The sequence below is a fragment of the Corvus cornix genome, chromosome 14 (assembly GCF_000738735.6).
Source record: "Corvus cornix cornix isolate S_Up_H32 chromosome 14, ASM73873v5, whole genome shotgun sequence".
NCBI classification, from domain to species: domain Eukaryota; kingdom Metazoa; phylum Chordata; class Aves; order Passeriformes; family Corvidae; genus Corvus; species Corvus cornix.
The window spans coordinates 4,525,908-4,544,377 of NC_046344.1; the positions used below are offsets into that span (position 1 = coordinate 4,525,908).

The 18,470-nt window shown below is 42.2% G+C and overlaps 1 protein-coding gene across 1 annotated transcript in view; it reads right to left on the reverse strand.

Annotated features, from left to right (window-relative positions):
• The window catches only part of MAD1L1 (mitotic arrest deficient 1 like 1), a 349,137-nt gene that overhangs the window by 232,134 nt on the left and 98,533 nt on the right, over positions 1-18,470 (reverse strand). Inside the window, exon 11 of the mRNA XM_010392404.2 lies at positions 14,488-14,632. Within this exon, the coding sequence (XP_010390706.1) occupies positions 14,488-14,632 (145 nt within the window). The remainder of the gene's footprint in view (positions 1-14,487; positions 14,633-18,470) is intronic.

The window sequence follows — 18,470 nt, forward strand, 5'->3', positions numbered from 1 at the left end:
CTTTGAGTTGAGTGTAACAAGATAAAATAGAGATAGATAAGCACAAGCTTTTGTGAGAGTAATTTAAACTGAACCAGTTAACAATTCCTTGAGAGAACTCACAGGAGAGCGAACCAGTGAACACAGGGTTTGAAAGTCTGTTTAAATGACCCAGCATCCCTGGGTTTTAATCATTATGTGAGAGTCAAATACCTGCTGGTATGAGCTGGCTGATGGAGGAGCACACCACCCCTCCCTGCCATGGAAAGCAATTAGCAGGAGGCTGCACTGGGGATTAGAGCCAGAAGTTTCCTTCAGGATCATTATTAGAGTAGTGGAACAGGGGCAAACAGCAAGATGTGAGCTGACAACATAAAATATTAACGTCAGCAGAGTCTAGAGACAAGGGTGAGGCATTCTGGAGCACCTAAAAATATCAATAATGACGGACAAGCAAAGGCTGATAAACAGACTGAGCAAAATCACACACGAATGCAAGTTAATGCAGAGAGGAAGGAAAAAAACATTAGATTCCACACAATGTGCACACAAGTTGCTTTTACACCACAACCTCCTAGGGATTTGATTTTGACACCCTTGGAAGCTATGACATCGCTAGGGACATGCCAGCCAGACACAGCCTGCAGAGAGGTGGGAAGGGACTTCAGCCACAACCTCCACAAACAAAACCACTTCAGCAACACAGCTCCAGGAAAAAAATCAGTACTTGTACTAACACAGGTTCACCAAAACTATACCAGATGCTTCCAGGATACGACAAGACTCAAAACACGTAGAAAATCAGTGAAATGCTGATCCTAACACAGTGGAGCAGGCAGTGTCACAGAATACATGCACACATGCTGCAGCAAAGGATTTGCCACCTGAAGGAAGGTCATTGTCACATAGGGAAGGCACAGAAAACTGCAGTCTGTGCTGGGGGACCTCATAAAAACCCAAACATTCTCAGAAGGAGATACAGTAAAGATTGAACAGCTCTTCCACAGCACTCCTGTTTGACTTGGGCTCAGGTCTTCAGTTATTTCACCCAAGCATATCTGTTCTCCATCCTCTTTTATAACTGAGATAACAGTGCTTCTCCACCTCACAGGAATGACAGAAGGAAAAAAGCAGCTCTAGACACTGAGTACTGCTAAAATGTGAGCGGCAGTGTCATTTGGGTTCCCAAAATAGACAGCATTTAACCTTCATTAGTTGTTAACAGCTCTCATGAGTCTACCAAGCATTGATACTCAGATATTTGTAACACATTTAACTCCAGACCAAGTCCCAGGACAAAAAAGAAGGACAGGCAATGTATCAAGAAGGTTGCCACCCCTGCCTTCAGAGTTTCTGATCACTACTTCTTGGGGGAAAGAACTGCCAGGAAAAAGAGCTCATTGGTCTGGATGAATAAACCTGTAAGTCCCAAAGCTGTCCCTGGGGAGAGCAGCAATCGCGCTTGTTACATCTGAACAATGCAGCAAAATGAGAAGATACCATTTTTCTTAAGTTGTATTTGCATGAGGAACGTGAACTCTGTAATTTGCATTTAATTTTATTAGCCATCCTTTTAGCATATTGAAAGTTAATTACAAATCAAAACTTTTGATGCAGATCGTTAGGCACCCATTCATCCGCGTGGAGGCAGAGCCATGATCCGAGCACAGAGCGGCAGCTGAGGAGGAACAGCTTGCAGGTTCTGTCAGCTGAAGAGCTTCCAAAACACAGGGAATTCTCCATAAAGCCAAAGTATGACCACCTGCCCACCAGTCAGGCTCGGCAGGAAGTTCTTTATCTGTTCTTATTACTAATTCAACTGGATGTGCCTACTTGGATGTTCTGGCTGCAGTTAAGAGATCCAGTTCCTTCAGTGGAGCAGTTTGGCATTAAAACTAAGCCTGTGTAACTGCTGGCTGATGAGGGGCAACAATTCCACATCCCTGCTCTCTCTTCTTAAAGGAAAACCAAACAGAAAAAAAATACCTCTGCAGAGGGAAAAGTAGTGAGAACATAAATACTGACAAAAGAACACCCCAAAATCAGCCTAGCTAGGTGAAGTTTAAAAAGACCTCACAAAGTCACAGCATTTTGGTAGAAGACAGATTTAGATGAGTCAGCTTGAGCTGGTTGCTTGGAGGGATCAAAAAATTCCTGATGTTAGGGAGTGAAACCCAACAGAGAACACAGCTCAATGCAGAAAATGCACCAACAGCAGCAGCAGCTTCAGAACCTCAGAACTCACTAATCCATGTGCAGGCAGAGAGGAAAACGAGGCAGGGAAGGTGTGCACATTTAATTAGTTCTTTATTTCTAGTTTCCTTGTGTTATCTGAAGCAAAACATCAGATCCAGAACATGTGTTTCACACCCTTCAGCTTGCATATGCCCCGTGAAAGTTAAATTATAAACCTGGCTATTATTTACAGCTCCTCAGCATCCCATTTAGGATGTTTTCAAGGAATTCAGCAGGGCTATTTTTCTTCTGTTTTATGCAAGTAAAAAAGCCAATATTGGAATGCAAGGGCTACAAACATAGCCTCAGGTTAACATCACACATGACAAATTCATGTGCGCAGATATTACATAAGAAACACATTGCCTCACATAGAAGGAGGGGGTGGGTTAAAAAGCTTTCTGGGGCTTTTTAAATAATTTCTTTGGAGAAAAAGATTCCATTTAAAGCTTCCAAAGTGTGATGACCATGCTCCATTATGAACCACTCACTGAGCTACCCATGACCTGCATCTCTGTGACAGTTCCAGCACAGAGCAGAAAGAGGAGAAAACAGGGATGAGCAGAATGAGACACTCAGCAGATCCTGCTGTACCCCTCATGTTCCAAGATGAAATGGCCACTAAGCTGAGTGGTACTTTCCTGCACAGGGTTGTTCAGGGGCACATGAAAGCAGACAGCTCTTTGCAGAAGGCAATCACCCAGGCTTTCAGCAGAGCTGTGCCTAGATGGGACACTGAGGCAGAGCAGGAACCTGCTGCTGCTGCTGTTCCCCAGTGTCCAGGGAGAACAAGGAATGGCTCTGTGAAAACTAACAGCTCCGTGGTTTTAAACTGGGAGGCAAAGGAGAAAACAGATTATTTGCTTGGCATTTTACTAGATGCAAACAGAAGAGCTGGGATTTACTTAAAGGACTGGCAGAGTGAACCAGAGATGGGAAAGAAAATTATTCCAGGGTGAGCTCTCCGAGCACTGAAGTGACAAAGGTCACCCCCAGCCCTTTGGTCCATGAAGTCTGAGCCCCTTTAGCCTCATGAAGAGTGAGCAAGAGGGAAAAGGGATAATGGACAGGGATACGTAGTGAAAAAAGGAAGTGGGAGAGATGTCACTGGAGTAAGCACTGCCTCTTGTTCATGTTCACTTCATGCAAAAGGTCAAGAATTCTCTTATATGGTGATTTTAATTTTTAAAAAACAACCCCAAATGGTTCACAAGCACTTTTTTCCCCCCAGCACCAAACCCTTACATACGCTATCTTAATAAACATCTTCACGTTGGAGAGGAATAAAAGGCATTTTGTTTTGATTTCATTATATCTCCTGAAATTGCTTTTTTCTTTCTGCATTTTTTTCTTGTCATTCAGTTGTGGTGGCCCTCACTGAGGGATAATGTAATAACACTTCTGACAAGGTCAGCTTTCCAATAACTTTGCAAATGGCATTTCCCAATGACAAAACAAGCACAGCTTCTCCCCTCTTTGTAATTAATATAATAGAAATGTCAACCTGAAAAGTTGGTCTCCAAAGGTAGTATGTTATCAACAGAAAATTAATTTATTAAAGCCAGAAAGTTGCTTATCTGCAAAGCTGAAAACACTATTTACAGAGCAGAATTCCTGTTACAAGCATAAAACATAAAACTTCTGCAGCTTATATATGTGTCTGAAAAAGCAGCAACTGAGGAGAGGAGTTAAATTGCTTAAATTTCTAATTCCTGCACTAGATCATTTTGGGAGCTGCACATTCCTTTTGTAAATGCCCTGTAGAAGCACGCAGCTCTGTGCTGTGTGCACATCCTGAAAGGGACATTACTCCACGTCCATGTTTATCTTTAATTTAATCACAAGTTCAATGCACAGAATGAGCCTTCCCAGCTACTCTCCCATCCACGAAGCAATAACAAGGAGCTGTTGGTCCTGGACCTGCCTGTAACCCATCTACCACATAAGGCAGAGAAAAATGGGTGTGGGAGCAGGGACTCTTCCAGTGGAGAGAAGACTCTACTGCTCAAAGGCAGAAAGGGAGTAAGAGCATCTCCTCTCCCTGAAGGGGGAACGAGTTCTTGGCTCTGTCCCTTGGACACAGAGCCCACAGGGCTTCAGGCACACCCCACTCCAAACCTATGGGCTCTGCAATCAAGCAGGCCAAAGCTCTCCCTAGGACCTGCTGCGCATCATGGTCTGAATCTCTCCTTCAACTGCTCACAAGGACAGGGAGCCCTGAGTCTTGTCATCCATTTCTTTCTGTATTTAGATTTTACAGCTCCTTCCAGGCACTCAGGACAAGCAGACATGAGCCCCAGAGTGCTGTGGGCACAGTGCAATAACCCACCAGGGGAAGTGTGTTCACATTTCACTTTAACCACTTGGTCTCAAATCCTTGCACACTGACTTGTGGCACCCAAAATATTGACTAAAAGACCAAGCAGGGTGGAGTCTCCATTTTTCCCAGTGTTGCTACAGGAGCAAGAGCCTGATGATGCAACACTGGAATAAGCTCATGGCACTTTGCACACACCCAACACCGTGGCAGGCAAAGGAGCACATCTGCTGGAATCCTTGCACTTCACTACCCACAGGAAGCAAGGAGATGCAGACACAGACAGACATGTTTAAACATTACTCTGGCCAAGCTTCCCTATGCTTAAAAAGCGGCTTGGATGCCCTGCAGGGTTATAGAACCTTCCTAATACAACCTCTACAAATCAGAATATTCGTGTGAGATTGCCCTCTCCTCCTCCTCCTGACAGAAAGGAAGTTCAGCATCATCCTGATGTAAGAAACTCACCTTCTTTTCCTGTCTCGTGCTCACACTTTACCTGTTGATCCCTTTCCAAATTCTTGACTTCAAAAAGGCAGTGATCTTTCCAGGGAAATCCTGAAGCTCTGGATTCATACAGACAAAACTAAGCCTCAGCTCCCCCAGTGTCCCAAATTGGTTCCACCTGAACAGGCAAGTTTACAGTTAAGGATTCTTCACAAGTCCTGCCCCACATAACACTAAAAAAACCCAGCAGCTGTTCTATACACTGAGAAACTTGTAATGTAATAATCTCATTACATCAATCAAAATTAATTAACTGAAACAATACCAATTCTTCTAACTTTCTATAGCTTCTACTAAACAGTTGTTGACTCTGTATTGAAATACTACCTAAACAAATGTGCTCATAAAAGAGGGAACAGTACATTTCTCCTCCATGCTACAAATCATGGGTCAGAAACCACTTCCAAGATGCTTTGTAAAACCTCATTTGACTTCTAATATATTCATCAATTTAAGCAATGCTTGACCTGAGATGTTGTGAACACACATTGAACAAAATAGCCAGTACTGCATGATACTGTGCCAGGAGCAATCCAAAACTCCTCAATTCTCCAGACAGTCCTTCAGTTTTTTAAAGATTTTTGGGTCTTCATTTGAAAGGATGCTCTGACTGGTGTCTGAGTAGTGCAGCTGTTCTTACCAGAGGCTCACATCACATGTTGAAATAAGCTACTGTGCAATTACTTAATTATCTCTCTCTCCTACCCTTAAAAAAAAAAAAAAAATCCATTGCAATTCAACTTGAAGCAAACCCAGTTAATCCAGTTTTATGGCTGAGAATTAAAACAGCAAGAAGTCAGAGATTCAAAGCTGCAGTTCCTGTGGCAATACCACCACTCTAAGAGGCAGTGAGATTAATGCCTTCAAACTGTAAGTATCTGAGGAACAAAGAAATGAAAAAAAAAAAAAAACCTCCAACCCTTTTTGTGCAGCTTAGCCTTGCTGGTATTTCAGAGCCTGCTGTTCAGAAATCCCAATCCCCTTCCCCATCCCTGGATGCTGCCCAAGCCCCTGCCCAGCAGTCAGGTTTGTTCTGCCCAACTTCCCCCAACAATCACTCCCTCATTCCACCCATCCATCTTCCCGCCTGCTTCCCTGCCAGACCTGCTCAACCATCCTTCATAATTCAGAGCTGAGCAGCTAAGGAATAAATGTTACAGCACACGCATCAAGGGAACTATAACTTTGAATTACCTGACCTGGGTGAGTTTAAATTCTCAGCCATAACATTGGATTAACCTAATTTCTTTTTATTGAATATTTTACCTTTAGAAGTCCTACAGCCCTTTCTCTCGGAGAAATATGAGAACTGAAGGTCATATAAATTCTTTTATGGGTATATTTCTAATTTTCATAATCTAACCTCTTAGCAGTGAGCATTAATATCTAGTGGGGGCAGAACAAAGCAGAATCCAGTCAGTATTCTGGGAAAAAAGATCACATTTCTATTGTTCTTCACAAATACCTCATAAAATAACACATAACTTTTAACTTTGCTGCACACTCTGAATTGTTATAAAATTTTAAAAAACCCTCTAAACTCACTGCTTAAATAGAAATTATGTCAGAGATAACATCAATAAGAATACAGAGGCTGTCCTTGTGCCTCCACCTCAAAAACATCAGATATAAAGATAGTAATGAGCTCCATATTTTTATCATTGCAAGGTTTTACCAGATACATAATAAGGCAAGAGAAAGAATTACACAAAACTGATTCCCAGAGAATTGCTAAGATAATTTCTGTGAGCTCTTTTATGCTTCTGAAAGGGAAGGGGAAGCAAGGCCCAGGAGCCAATTCATCTTCTGCCTCCAGGCTGCCCATTTGAACTCACACTCACCATTTCCATGTTGAGAGCCCTCAGGTGATAAAGCTCAACTCTACCAAAGCACATCACCTTCCTGCCTCCATGGGACAAACTCCTACAGGTGCCACACAGGTACACAAAGTACAGTATCCAAAGTCAGGGAAAAGGCAAACTTATCCACTAGCTATGAGGAATTAGGACAACAGATCAAGAGCAAAGGATCTCACTGGAGAGGATGCAGTGGAAAGCAAGAAGGTGAGGGCAGACTCGCTCCCAAACACATGTGGTGCCCAGAGCCTGGGAACAGCCCCCACATCTCAGAGCCAGAGATACCTTTGACAAATGCAGACTGACAAGTCGAACTACAGGAACTCTCAGGCTTTGGAAAAGTCATTTTGGAGCAGGATAAGGAAGTGAGAACTCGACAACTCTGCTACTTTCTTCACCGAGTCAAAAGTGAGTAGGAAACCTAGGACCAAATCAGGCAAAGTAAGGAACGACGGCAAAAAAGAAAACCAAGCAAAAGAAAAGCAGGCACTGCTCTGGGAGCCCACACCCTCTTCTGAATTTCCAAAATCTGCAAATCTCACTTCAGAAACAGTAACGTTTTCTGGTTGTGTTAAAAGATACTTCCTCCTTCCAAATGGTTTTTGTGCACTGCTTCAACACTGCTGCAGTCAGTCCCTTCTACAAACACATCAATCTCAGCTCTCCTTACTCATTCTCTATAGAGAGATTCTGCAATTATATTAGTAAATGATTTTAGCAGGCCTCGAGAAACAACCTGTTTCAATGGAAAATGGCTTGTACTCATTTTATTCTGGAAGACAATTGCCATTTGCTTAATATAGCCATGATATTTTACTGAGGTAATTATACTCTTAGCTATCAGTAACAATTAAACCCTTAGATTGAGGTTGCTTTATAAAGGTCTCAAAATAAATAAGACATTCCAAACACAGTATTTTAAAATGTCAAGCATGCATATAGGATCTTGTAATGAATATAACGAAGCATCAAGTATAAATCAGCACAGAGTTTGTCACTATACAAGTGCCGTTGGAGTATTGTGGGATTGTGCTCAGAAAGCTACAGATGAAACCATTTCAATAAATACTACAGCTGGTTCATGACAAGGCCAGGGTGAAGCCATCAACACTGCTGTGCTTCTCTAGGGGCAGGGCTGAGTGACTTGGGGAACAGTTGAAGCTGATAAAATTTGTATTTGTTCTTTTGTATTCCCTGTAGCAACTTCCTTGAAAATTGGAGTTAGACCATTCCATTAAAAACTAAATAAAACTCAGAAGCAGACAAATTAGAGGGTACAGACAGAGGAGAAAAATCACTCTCATACTCTGAGATCTAGAGATACTTGAAATCAGGTTAACAGATCCTAGCAGGCTGTTAGGTATGGAAGCTGAGAGCATGGTTTAAAGGTCCTCACAAAGCAGACTGCAAGATGATTAAGAAAGGTGAAGCAGACCAGTGACAGACATGGAAAAAAGAAAAATGAGCCAGGAAACGTGTTGTCAGAACACATATTTGTGGAGTTACCTTGCAGGGCATCTACTGCGGGCAAAGAGTGGTACAGCAAGTTACCTCCAACGCTGCTATGTGTGGAGGCAGCTACTTGAGCTCTAGAAGGTGGTTAAGTGGATTAGAACTAAAATATAACACAGAAAGTAACTGGCAGAAGTTATTAAAAAAAAAAAAAGCATAACAAATTTGGGTTATACAGAAAAAAAACCCCCAACAACAAAAGAAGTCCCCAAACAAACTGTGTTAAAATAACTCCTCACAGAATTCCATTTCCCTGGAGCACTTTCCACCTCATACACAGAAAGCTGTCAGAGACCAACAAAAGCAAAGTGTGATATCTCCTTAACTCCAACAAAAAACATCCATGGAAGCAGTCATCAAACTCCCAAATCCTGCTTTCTCCTCACAAAACTCAGCACCCTTTATCCAGTAACCCAGACACTCCTGTGGAAATCACAAACACGAAGCCCTACAACCACCCTGCATCAGACTGAACTCATGATCATTTTAACACCAGCTCACAGGGCAGAAAATGATTCATAAAAGCACCTACCTCATCTCTAACCTGTTGCTCTTCATTCTTTAAAAAAGGCACCCTACAAGAGGAGTCTGGGAATTAAAATTGATGATGCTGCTGGTAACTAAAAATTAAAATTCTGCAGTGACCTGTTCCGAGCCCCTGCACTCCACAGGCAGCAATTGTCTCTTTGCCTCTTTTCCACACCTGCTAATGATCTTCTGCCTCATTCTGCTATTATCCTACTCCACCCCTAACTACCAACCACCTTTTCTCTGAAATTGTTTAACTGATTAATATAATCAAGCTGAAATTAGAGAGACCTGTGCTCAATCTAAAAGGCTGCTGAGTCTCCTTCAAACCCAGAGTGTCTTGTCTCCTTCTCAAGGATGCAGGATGGTCTAAGGAAGCACTCACAAAACCTGCCTTGCTCAATCACTGAAGAGGGAGAAGTGGAATTGCCTTAAAATGTACTTATTTGCAGGCATAAAAAGGAAGGTAACTTCCCTGAGTTTATAAAAACCTCCAAAGGGAGGCACAGTGAGCAGAGGGAAAGGTTTGGCGAGGGTCAGGCTGACAGCAGTTAACAACCATGTGTGGAGCAGCAGCACAGCTGGTGATGCAATAGCACTGCTTAAATGACACTCACAGAACCACCACATGGATTGAAGGAAGGAAGGAGTATCATAAAACCCAGGGAAAGCACTGGATACTGCTCATAGCCCAGAGGAGAGGCTCAGACCTGCCCCAAGGCCAGCTGTGCTGTCTGGAAGCAGAGCACAGCTCAGGGCATGGTGCCCAAAAGGCCTGTCACAAGAATCTGCCTGCCAAAGTGCCTGTTTTCAGTGCTACAGTGACTGCTGTATTTACAGCTAATTTTTTCCATATCCCAGGAAAAGGTTTAATTCACCTTCTTATCTCCACACCCAGAACTTTAAGATCCTTCCTTGTGCTTTAAAATCATCTACCTACCTCCTCAAAAAACACATAACGCAGGACCCAATACGACAGAGAAGCCATCAGCATTATTTTAAATCTTTACTGATTACAAAACAAAGCAGATGGCAAATCAAGTCATGAACTCTGCATCTGCCATGCTTAATGAACAGTTTAATTACCTAGTCCCATTTCTAATGCATCTTTGCCATTCTCAGCTCTGGGAGTCACTAATATACTTCACACTGACTGATATCTCCAGGAACATGTGGTATCAGCAGTCAGCTGGAGTTGGCTAATCAATACTTGTTTAATCTCTAACTTTTATGGTGATGGCCTAAATTATATCTCAATAGAAACAGATTTCCTATCATATCACATGATCTGGTTGAGAGCTGAGGAAACAAAAGGGAATTTTTCAGTCTCTTCTCCGGGCAGGAGAGTACCCAAAGGCAGACAAGTGCACAGACAGGAAATAAACACAGTGAAACAACAACAACATCCAACACAAGCAGATTAGTTCAGTCCTTGTGTTATGCCTTATACGAGAGCAAGGGCTGCAATTATGGCAGTGTGCATTCATAAAGCCTACAATTTCAGGAGCAAATTGGCCTCATTTGGAATAAGTTACAAAAAGTCACCGAAACTGTGCTTCCCATTTTGAGTTCTGAGCTTCCTGCAAAGGATCACACCCTGGCTGCAAAAAGCAGGGCATTTAGTCTCTGGTCAAACCTGCAGCACGTGCTATGGGCTGTTCCCACTCACTCTACAGCTTCTTGCAGGTATCTCTGGCAGCTCTGGGCACAGAAGGAATCATTGCTTTTGGGAGGCACCGAACTGAACATGTGCAGGGGAAGAGCCTGGCAGGTCTGAACCCTGGCAGCAGCTGAGTAAGGAACACAGTAAGTAAGGGCTGATCACAACCAGGTGGAGGAGAGGAGGAGATGATGGCCACATCAGACGTCTTTGGGAGCTTTTCAGTGTGCCTTTATTGCTGTTCTTCAGCCTCATTTCTGCTGCACGAGGCCCAGTTGTGCCCTCTGGAAGCTGTCCTCCTGAAATAAATAACCAGAGCTTTCTTTCCATGAAATACTGACTCAATCAGCTGCTTGCACTCAGATAAGGATTTCAGAAAGGGTTTTTCATTTTGGGAGGCCTCTACATCATATAAAATTTCCTGAGAGATTCAAATTTTAGCCATTCAGTAGCAGAATTGACTGTTTTTAACAAGCTCACTTCATAAACAAAGACCAGGAGCTGTGTGCAAAGCTCTCAGAAAAAGATAAACACTCACAAGCTTAAGGACAACACAAAAGTCAAATACAAAACTGTGTGAGTAAACCTGGCATTCAAAGCAAACACAGCAGTAAATCAAACAGGGAAAAGGACAGAGGTGGACTAGGTGTTTCCCCAGCATTTCAGGTATCTCCCAGTACTGCTGTATCACAACCACCTCAGGTACTAAAGCAAAGATGAAAGATTTTCCCAAAACTCTGAGCTAAGGGAAAGCAAAAAGCATGACAGACAGCAAGCCCAGCCAGGCAGATCTCTGACAGAGAGTGAATCCATCCCTTCAAACATCAATTTCTGTTTCATCACCTTAAGTGCAGGGAGTGACACTCCAGGAGAAACCTTCCAGCCATCAATGTCTGAAAGCCTTGGTGGTGCCCAAATCTAGTCTTATGTTTCACTGTAAACATGTAAATCAGAAAACTTAAGAATTGCCCTGATTTACAAGGACATAGGGGACAAAATGATCAACCAACATGTTCTAAAGTACAGTCTGTGAGCAGGAACAATCAGGATGCAGCTCCTACACCCGCCCACACTCAGCAGTGGAATCGATGGGGCTGGACCACTGCAGTAACACGTTAGAGACTGGAGAATGCTGTTCCTCTACTCTGCCAGGGAAGAGAGGTTTGTAGGGATGCACTGAAGTATCCCAGACTGACAGCTGTGCCACTTCCAAGCAGTAAACCAACTGGAAAGGCCCAAGTAAGATCAAGAAAGCCCTAAAGAAGCAAATGAGGCGAGGAAGGAAGCAATGGACAGAGACGTTAAATGCACTGAAATGGAAATATGAGAGCAACCAAGACAGAGACTGTGGTGAGCAGCAACTGAGCACGACTGACAAGTGAGACAGGCAGCCTGTAAGAGCCACGAAGTATTGCTTCAATCTTGAGGAAAAAAAAAATCAGTAGCCACAGAAGTGAGAAGGAGTCAGACTGGCAAAGCAAGTACCCCCAGAAGAGAGGACATTTGCTACTGGAATATTTGGTACTGCTGTTACCAAACGAAGAACAACTTGCTGTTTTCTATTCATATTTTAAAACATATTCTAGGACTGAGACTTCCAGGTTCCAATTTGAGCCCAAAGAAAGGAAAACTGTTACAGCATTGAGCTTGCACTGTTGAACACCTCTGATGCCTTTCAGGCCGTGTTTGCTCAGCACACAGGAACTGATTCACTGCCCTAGTAGAGGGTCAAACATACACAAATGCAGAAGTCATACTATCAAAAGCAATAGCAATTTGATCATATATATAATACTCTCCCCCAAATTAGATTTTCACAGTCCTATTTAACAAGACAAAGATTGAATAGAGGGAACTCATCTTTTCCATTCTCAAATTACATAGAAGCACGCTATAATACTGATGCCACTAATTAGATGATTAAATATCATTCTAGGTGATATGCTTTCAATGTAAAATAATTATTTTTGACAGGAAATATATTTGCTCAATCTCATTTTAAATCACAATACTACATTTTTTTAAATTAAATGAAATTCCTTCTTCTGATTTTGCATGAGAAGAGCAACCAGCAGGAGTAACAGTGCCAAGGATAGATTGTCCAAGTACCATAATGCATGTACTTCTTCACAAAGGACCCCAGCATTCTCTGGATGGAATATAAATCTTCAGAGAACAGCAAAGTCCTTATTCCTTCAAAACAGGTCAGTTGAGGAATCACTGAGCACACTGAAAACCTCCCCTGTCAAAACACAAGTTTATTTGTGATGGTCTGATGAAGAACACTTCAACTTTTCCTATACTCCTCTTCAGGGGGAGCCCAGCCAACGAAGCAAAGGTTTGTCTTTTCATATAAATCAGGGTACAATCCATCACATGCCAAAGTACTGTTGTGGTTTTATCCCATACTTAAAGAAAAGTAATGGTATTTTTGAGTTCTATGACAAAAAAGTATTTCTGCTGAGCATTGGAAATAAAGTTAACAGAGGGAATATTTTAGAAACTATCTGAGAAGCTTCCTTCAGGGCTGAGCAGTCCAGCACAACATTAGACAGCTGAGAAGGTTATAAAGACAGGTTTTTTATCAGGCTCAGTATCCACCTGTGTCTTATCCAGCCATGGCAGTTCCAAAGTAGAACACTGTGGAGAGCTGTCTGCTGTTGGGGGCAGGAGAAGGGCTGAGGAGGAGATGCCTTTTCTGATTCCATGCAGAGAGTTTGGTCCATCCACCCTGACTGCAGTGCCAGCCTCAGTGTGAAGCTGAAAGAACTGCTGTCATTTTTCTCTTTGCACTTTTGTGACTCTCCAAGGCATCAAACTCTGCAGTCAGAAGACCTGATGGAATATCCTCTTGTAAAGTGGCTGCTTCATGCTTCAAGAGCCCTGCTTACTGCACCATACATCACAGCTTCTTTGGCTCAACAATGACATGGGAATTATACAAAATTGGGTGCAGAGCAATTAAAATCGATCAAAACGCTTTAGTTGACACTGAAAATCAAAGCCTAAAGCTCAGGCACCAGAGCTGTTCTTCCCCCTCCTGCCTCCCATCACGGTGATGTGCCTGGCTCCCTCTCATGAGTTTTGACTACTGGAGTCTGACCTTCTGCACACATATAAGCTCATTTACGTGAGCAGCTTTATAACACCAGGGAGATTGCTTAGATGAGGGAAGTTTTGCAAGGAGTATTCTTGGAAAGTGAAGTAACTCTCATTCTGACTACAGCAAATCATTATTCCCTTTGTGGAAAGAGAGCTCTCAGAATTTAATATAAAATTTTCAATGCTCTGTGGACTTCAGAATTATTGTATAGAATTTCATGGTGAGAGTACACCTGATATAGGATGATGCAGACCCCTTTGATATATTCTATAGAAAGAATCTTAAAACGTATTTTCAATTTACTGGTCTAGTGCTTGCCATTATATTTGAACAGACTTCCAGCGCAAGAGGAAGGCAAATCTCTTACTCTCTGTAAATTGTTTTTCCACAGGAACAGTTGACAAGGTGCCGCCACTTCGTTCTCTTTAGGAAAGGAGGCAATGCAGCCAAAGCCATTATAAATTCCCTTCAGTGGCTCAAAACACTCCAGCAACAACATGATTCAATTCTCTGCCCTCACATCGATGCCAAGCCTCAGACAAAGTCACGTATCCTCAGCACAGCATGAGCCCAGCTTGGGGGGAACATTAGCAGCGTTTTAGGAGGCACTGGTACTTCCATTCCAATGAAGCCCTAAAGACAGGTTTCATGTCTCCCACAGCACCCATTATGCAAAGACCCCAGAACAGTTTTATAGCACCAGTTATGGAGGTGAAAAAAGAAGAAATAGGAAGGGCTGCACCTGGCAGAAAGAAACAAGGACTTTTCCAAACATGGTGTAGGAACTCACCTTGGTGAGGAGCACCACACGTTTCTGCAGCCGCCTGACCAGCGCTTCCTGGTGCTCTCGTTTCTTCTTCTCATCCAAGAGCTGGCTCTGAACACGCAGGACTTCTTCCTGTAGCTGCTGCCGGACCTTCTCCAGCATTCGGGCACTGAGAAAGATAAGAGAGACCTGTGAGTGCTGCCTCTCAATCATCAGAGAGATCAGGAAAGCCTCAGAGGAGAAGCATCACCATGACACAGCACCCAGGGTCACTCTCATCTTACGGCTGTGCCACTGGAAACCGGGTAGCTGCATTATCAGCTGCTGTCAGAAAAAGATGTGAGAGAAGAAGAACCACCCCAGGGACAGCCTTGTTGTGCAGCACAAGACAATTACTGGAACCTCACATGTACGAAGCATTTAAATAATTGCATATCTGTTTCTAAAATCAATCCATTTGCCTTTGAGAACGTGCCTTGTTTTCAACAAACAACGCACGATCTTGGGTTCTACTGAATCTTTTCATTTTTTTTCTAACAAAGTAGAAGAAAAAGTAGGTTTAATATGATCTATTTTGACTGACAGATAGTACTCAGCAAGTAATTACAGCCACCACCTGCACATTGCTCTTGCCAGCAACCTATGTTGGAAAAGAAATGTCTTCTGAGGCCAGGTGATTAGCACTTCCTTTGAGATGTAGACATGATTCTCAATTAAATCAGTATAGCCTGGGCCATCTTCTTCTCAGTTCTCTGTGCAGCATGCTGTGGTGATGCACAATTATCTGCGTGCTCCTGGAGAAGCTCTCCACATGTGCCCTTCAGCCCTCAGACTGCTGCTGGGACAGTGGTGGGCAGCTGCTCCAAGGCTCACATCAAGCAGCTCATCACACATCAACTGCTGGCAAAGCACTTGATCAATAACAAAATAAAAGTGAAATCACTCCTGTGATTGCTAAGAGTCAGTTCATTATTTAAATATGACGAGTTTATCCGAGACTGCACTAAGTATTTAATGAGTGAGCAAGACATGAAATAAAAGTATTGCACACAAGTCAAAAACCCTCAAGCAAGTGAGAAAGATCAAACCCAACATGTCCAGCTTAGTCAGGAACAGAAGAACTTTGTTTCTCTAATGCTAGAAACAACACTGGAAAATTTATGAGTGCTTCTAAGGGGTCTTATTCATCATTATAATTGAAAGAAAATAAATAAAAATGCTTTTAAATGAAATAGCACTATCGTTAAGGTACTGTTTAGATAGATCCAAAAGGGAATACTTCAAGAACACTTCTAGCATAAATCAAGTACAACCTGGGCTGCCAGGTCACCAAATTGTATTTCTTGGGAAATGTATGTAGGAATTCACAAGAATTCCAAAGCAGCCGTCTCCCTGCCTCAAAATCCTTCTCGTTGAAAAAAGTATTTCTTTTAAAGCACGGGATGAATTAGAAACCTGTTTAAAGCTCCAGTTCAATTTCGAACCATTCACAGACCAATTTAATAATTGGGAACTGTGAAATAGTCTCTTCATTGCTGTATTCAGGTGGGAAGGTTCTTCACAGGGGCTTCACATCTGCATTTGAAACGCGATAATTGCATTGCCAGGGCACCAGCACTTCCTTGGATCTGTTTTAATTAATCAGTTAAGAGGGGTACCTGTGCCAAGAGTAACATCTCTGGTGATGGAACATGCCCGTGGATCAGCCTATCAAGCTTGCAGCAGGTCAGTTCTTGAAACAGGGTAGAAAGGATGGGTAAGACCTGGTAACCTCAATTTCTGCCTTAAGACTCATTGCAGTTTGTTCAACAATATTCCTTTTTATGCATAGGGTAAATATAAGTACACAATCCTCATTAACTGTGATATATGTGTTACAACAATTAAAACAACACTACAGAAACCTTAGTGCAAATATTTTTTGCTTTATCAAAGAACGTTTGTCCTGATTAGAGTCAGAACAAAATAAAAAAATGCAAACATAAGATTCATTACTATGAAACAGCCAAAATCTCACATTTGATTATTGCAGAACATTTTGATAAGGCAATGGAGAAATCTTTTTTTCTTAATCTCCCAATACTGTGTATTATTTCTATAAATGTTGAGTGGACCGACAAATGATGATTGATTTGACATTCACCAAGAAAAATGAGATATGTGCTAGGCTTCCTTCCCAAAATAATGAAAAATATTTGAGCTTCGCAGCTCAGACATTCAGCCACACACAAAACTCTCAAACTAGGTTGGAAAACAACTGTTTTAAAACATGAGAGAAGTTGAGCAGAGACAAATGGGCAATTTCCTCAGCCACTGCATGGAAATAACACCTTCATCTGTTTATATTTCAGCCTCAGTACAAATTTGATGTTAATGTACCTAAAATTCAAATGCCAGAGATGTCTCTGAAAGCAGGGACAATCCTCAAATTCCCTGAACTGACTGTTACCATAGGTTTCCTTGCTATGGGAGGTGTGAAATTCAACTCCCTCACAACTCTCCACACCATGCCAAAGTACATTATTGAGATCCTTTCTTCCTCTCTCAGGACAGATTGATAATTCTTCCAGAAACTGCACCAAATACAATATGAACTGCCTCTATAAGGAAAAATCCAAAAGGAAAGCCCTATTTCTTATTGACACAAAACAGGATTTGAAAGTAGGTGCTGAGAAGCAAAAGCCTTTAAAGCCAGACTTGTGCACTCTTCTTCCACCCTGATGACACCTATGGCTTTTCAGAAGTAATTGCTCACTCAATATGAGCATTAAAAAATAAAATAAAAGAGGCACAAAGTTCTCCATTCAACATAAGCTTGAAGAAGTGGCATTTTAAAAAATCTTTGCAAGTTCAAAGTAAACCTTTTAAGCCTTAAAGAGAAAAAGTCATTTCTGTTTATCAGCCTATTAATGTTCCTTGTTCCACATCCCACTGAATGAGATGCCAACATCTTTCTGTTCTGAGCTGTTGAGATTCTTCATATTTTGCTCTTCCCTTCTGTAATCCACTTTAATGCAATCTTAATGATAAAACTTCATTTTCCAGAATATTCTTTGAAAGACTGAGAACAATGAGGGCACACAGTGAATACTGAAGCTATAAGATACATTTTAATAATCTCCTTCAAAAATGACAAAAGCAGCCGACAGCTTTCCACCCCCAGCCCACCCAGTGATCCATAAAACATTATTTTAATCATTCCATCCTTTCAGTAGCCAAGTTACCACCTCAGAGTTACAAAAAAACTATAACAGGGAAAGCAAACAGGATGCCAGAACCAGTCTGTGTATGAACCTGAGAGGAAAACAAGGGGTCCACAGCGACAATTAGAAGAGCAACACTGTCTGGGTCATGTTGTAGCTCAGGAGAAGATGAGACATGTGTACCTACCAGGGCCAACTGTCAGGAAGGAGAGATCACTTCAAAGAGAAAAGCAGAGTGTGATGGGAAGAACACTGAGGGAGCACAGAGGGAAAACATTGCCATTGCACAGAAAAGAGAAATGCGCTGCAGCGATCAACATCCTCGTGCCAGAGCCCAAAAAAAAGGGTTAATCCAGAAGCTAATGAGGCAAAAAGAAGCAAGGGAAATTGTTTTGTAGCAAGACATTTGGATGAAGGAACACCCATTCCTGAAACTTGACAACTCACAGGCATCTCAATGAATCCACACGTACACACATCAACCACATTGGAAACTGATAAACAGAGGGCTGAACAAAAATGTTATTTTTCATCCCACTTCCTCCCCCACAGGTTTTCTGAGCAAACACAAAGGCATAAGCAAAAACAGGGTAACTCCAGCATGTCTTTTACTGCCCACTGGATAGCAGCAGGACATCCCTGCCTGTGCCCTCCCTCACGGATTCTTCCAACCTCCAATTTCTGACACAGACAACTTCCCCCTCAGCCTCTGCCTAACCTGCCTTGGCAGCATCCAGGATGGGAATTAAAAAGGAAAAACAGAAGGGAGAAAGTGAAAACAGTCTGACTTAAATAGGGACAGGA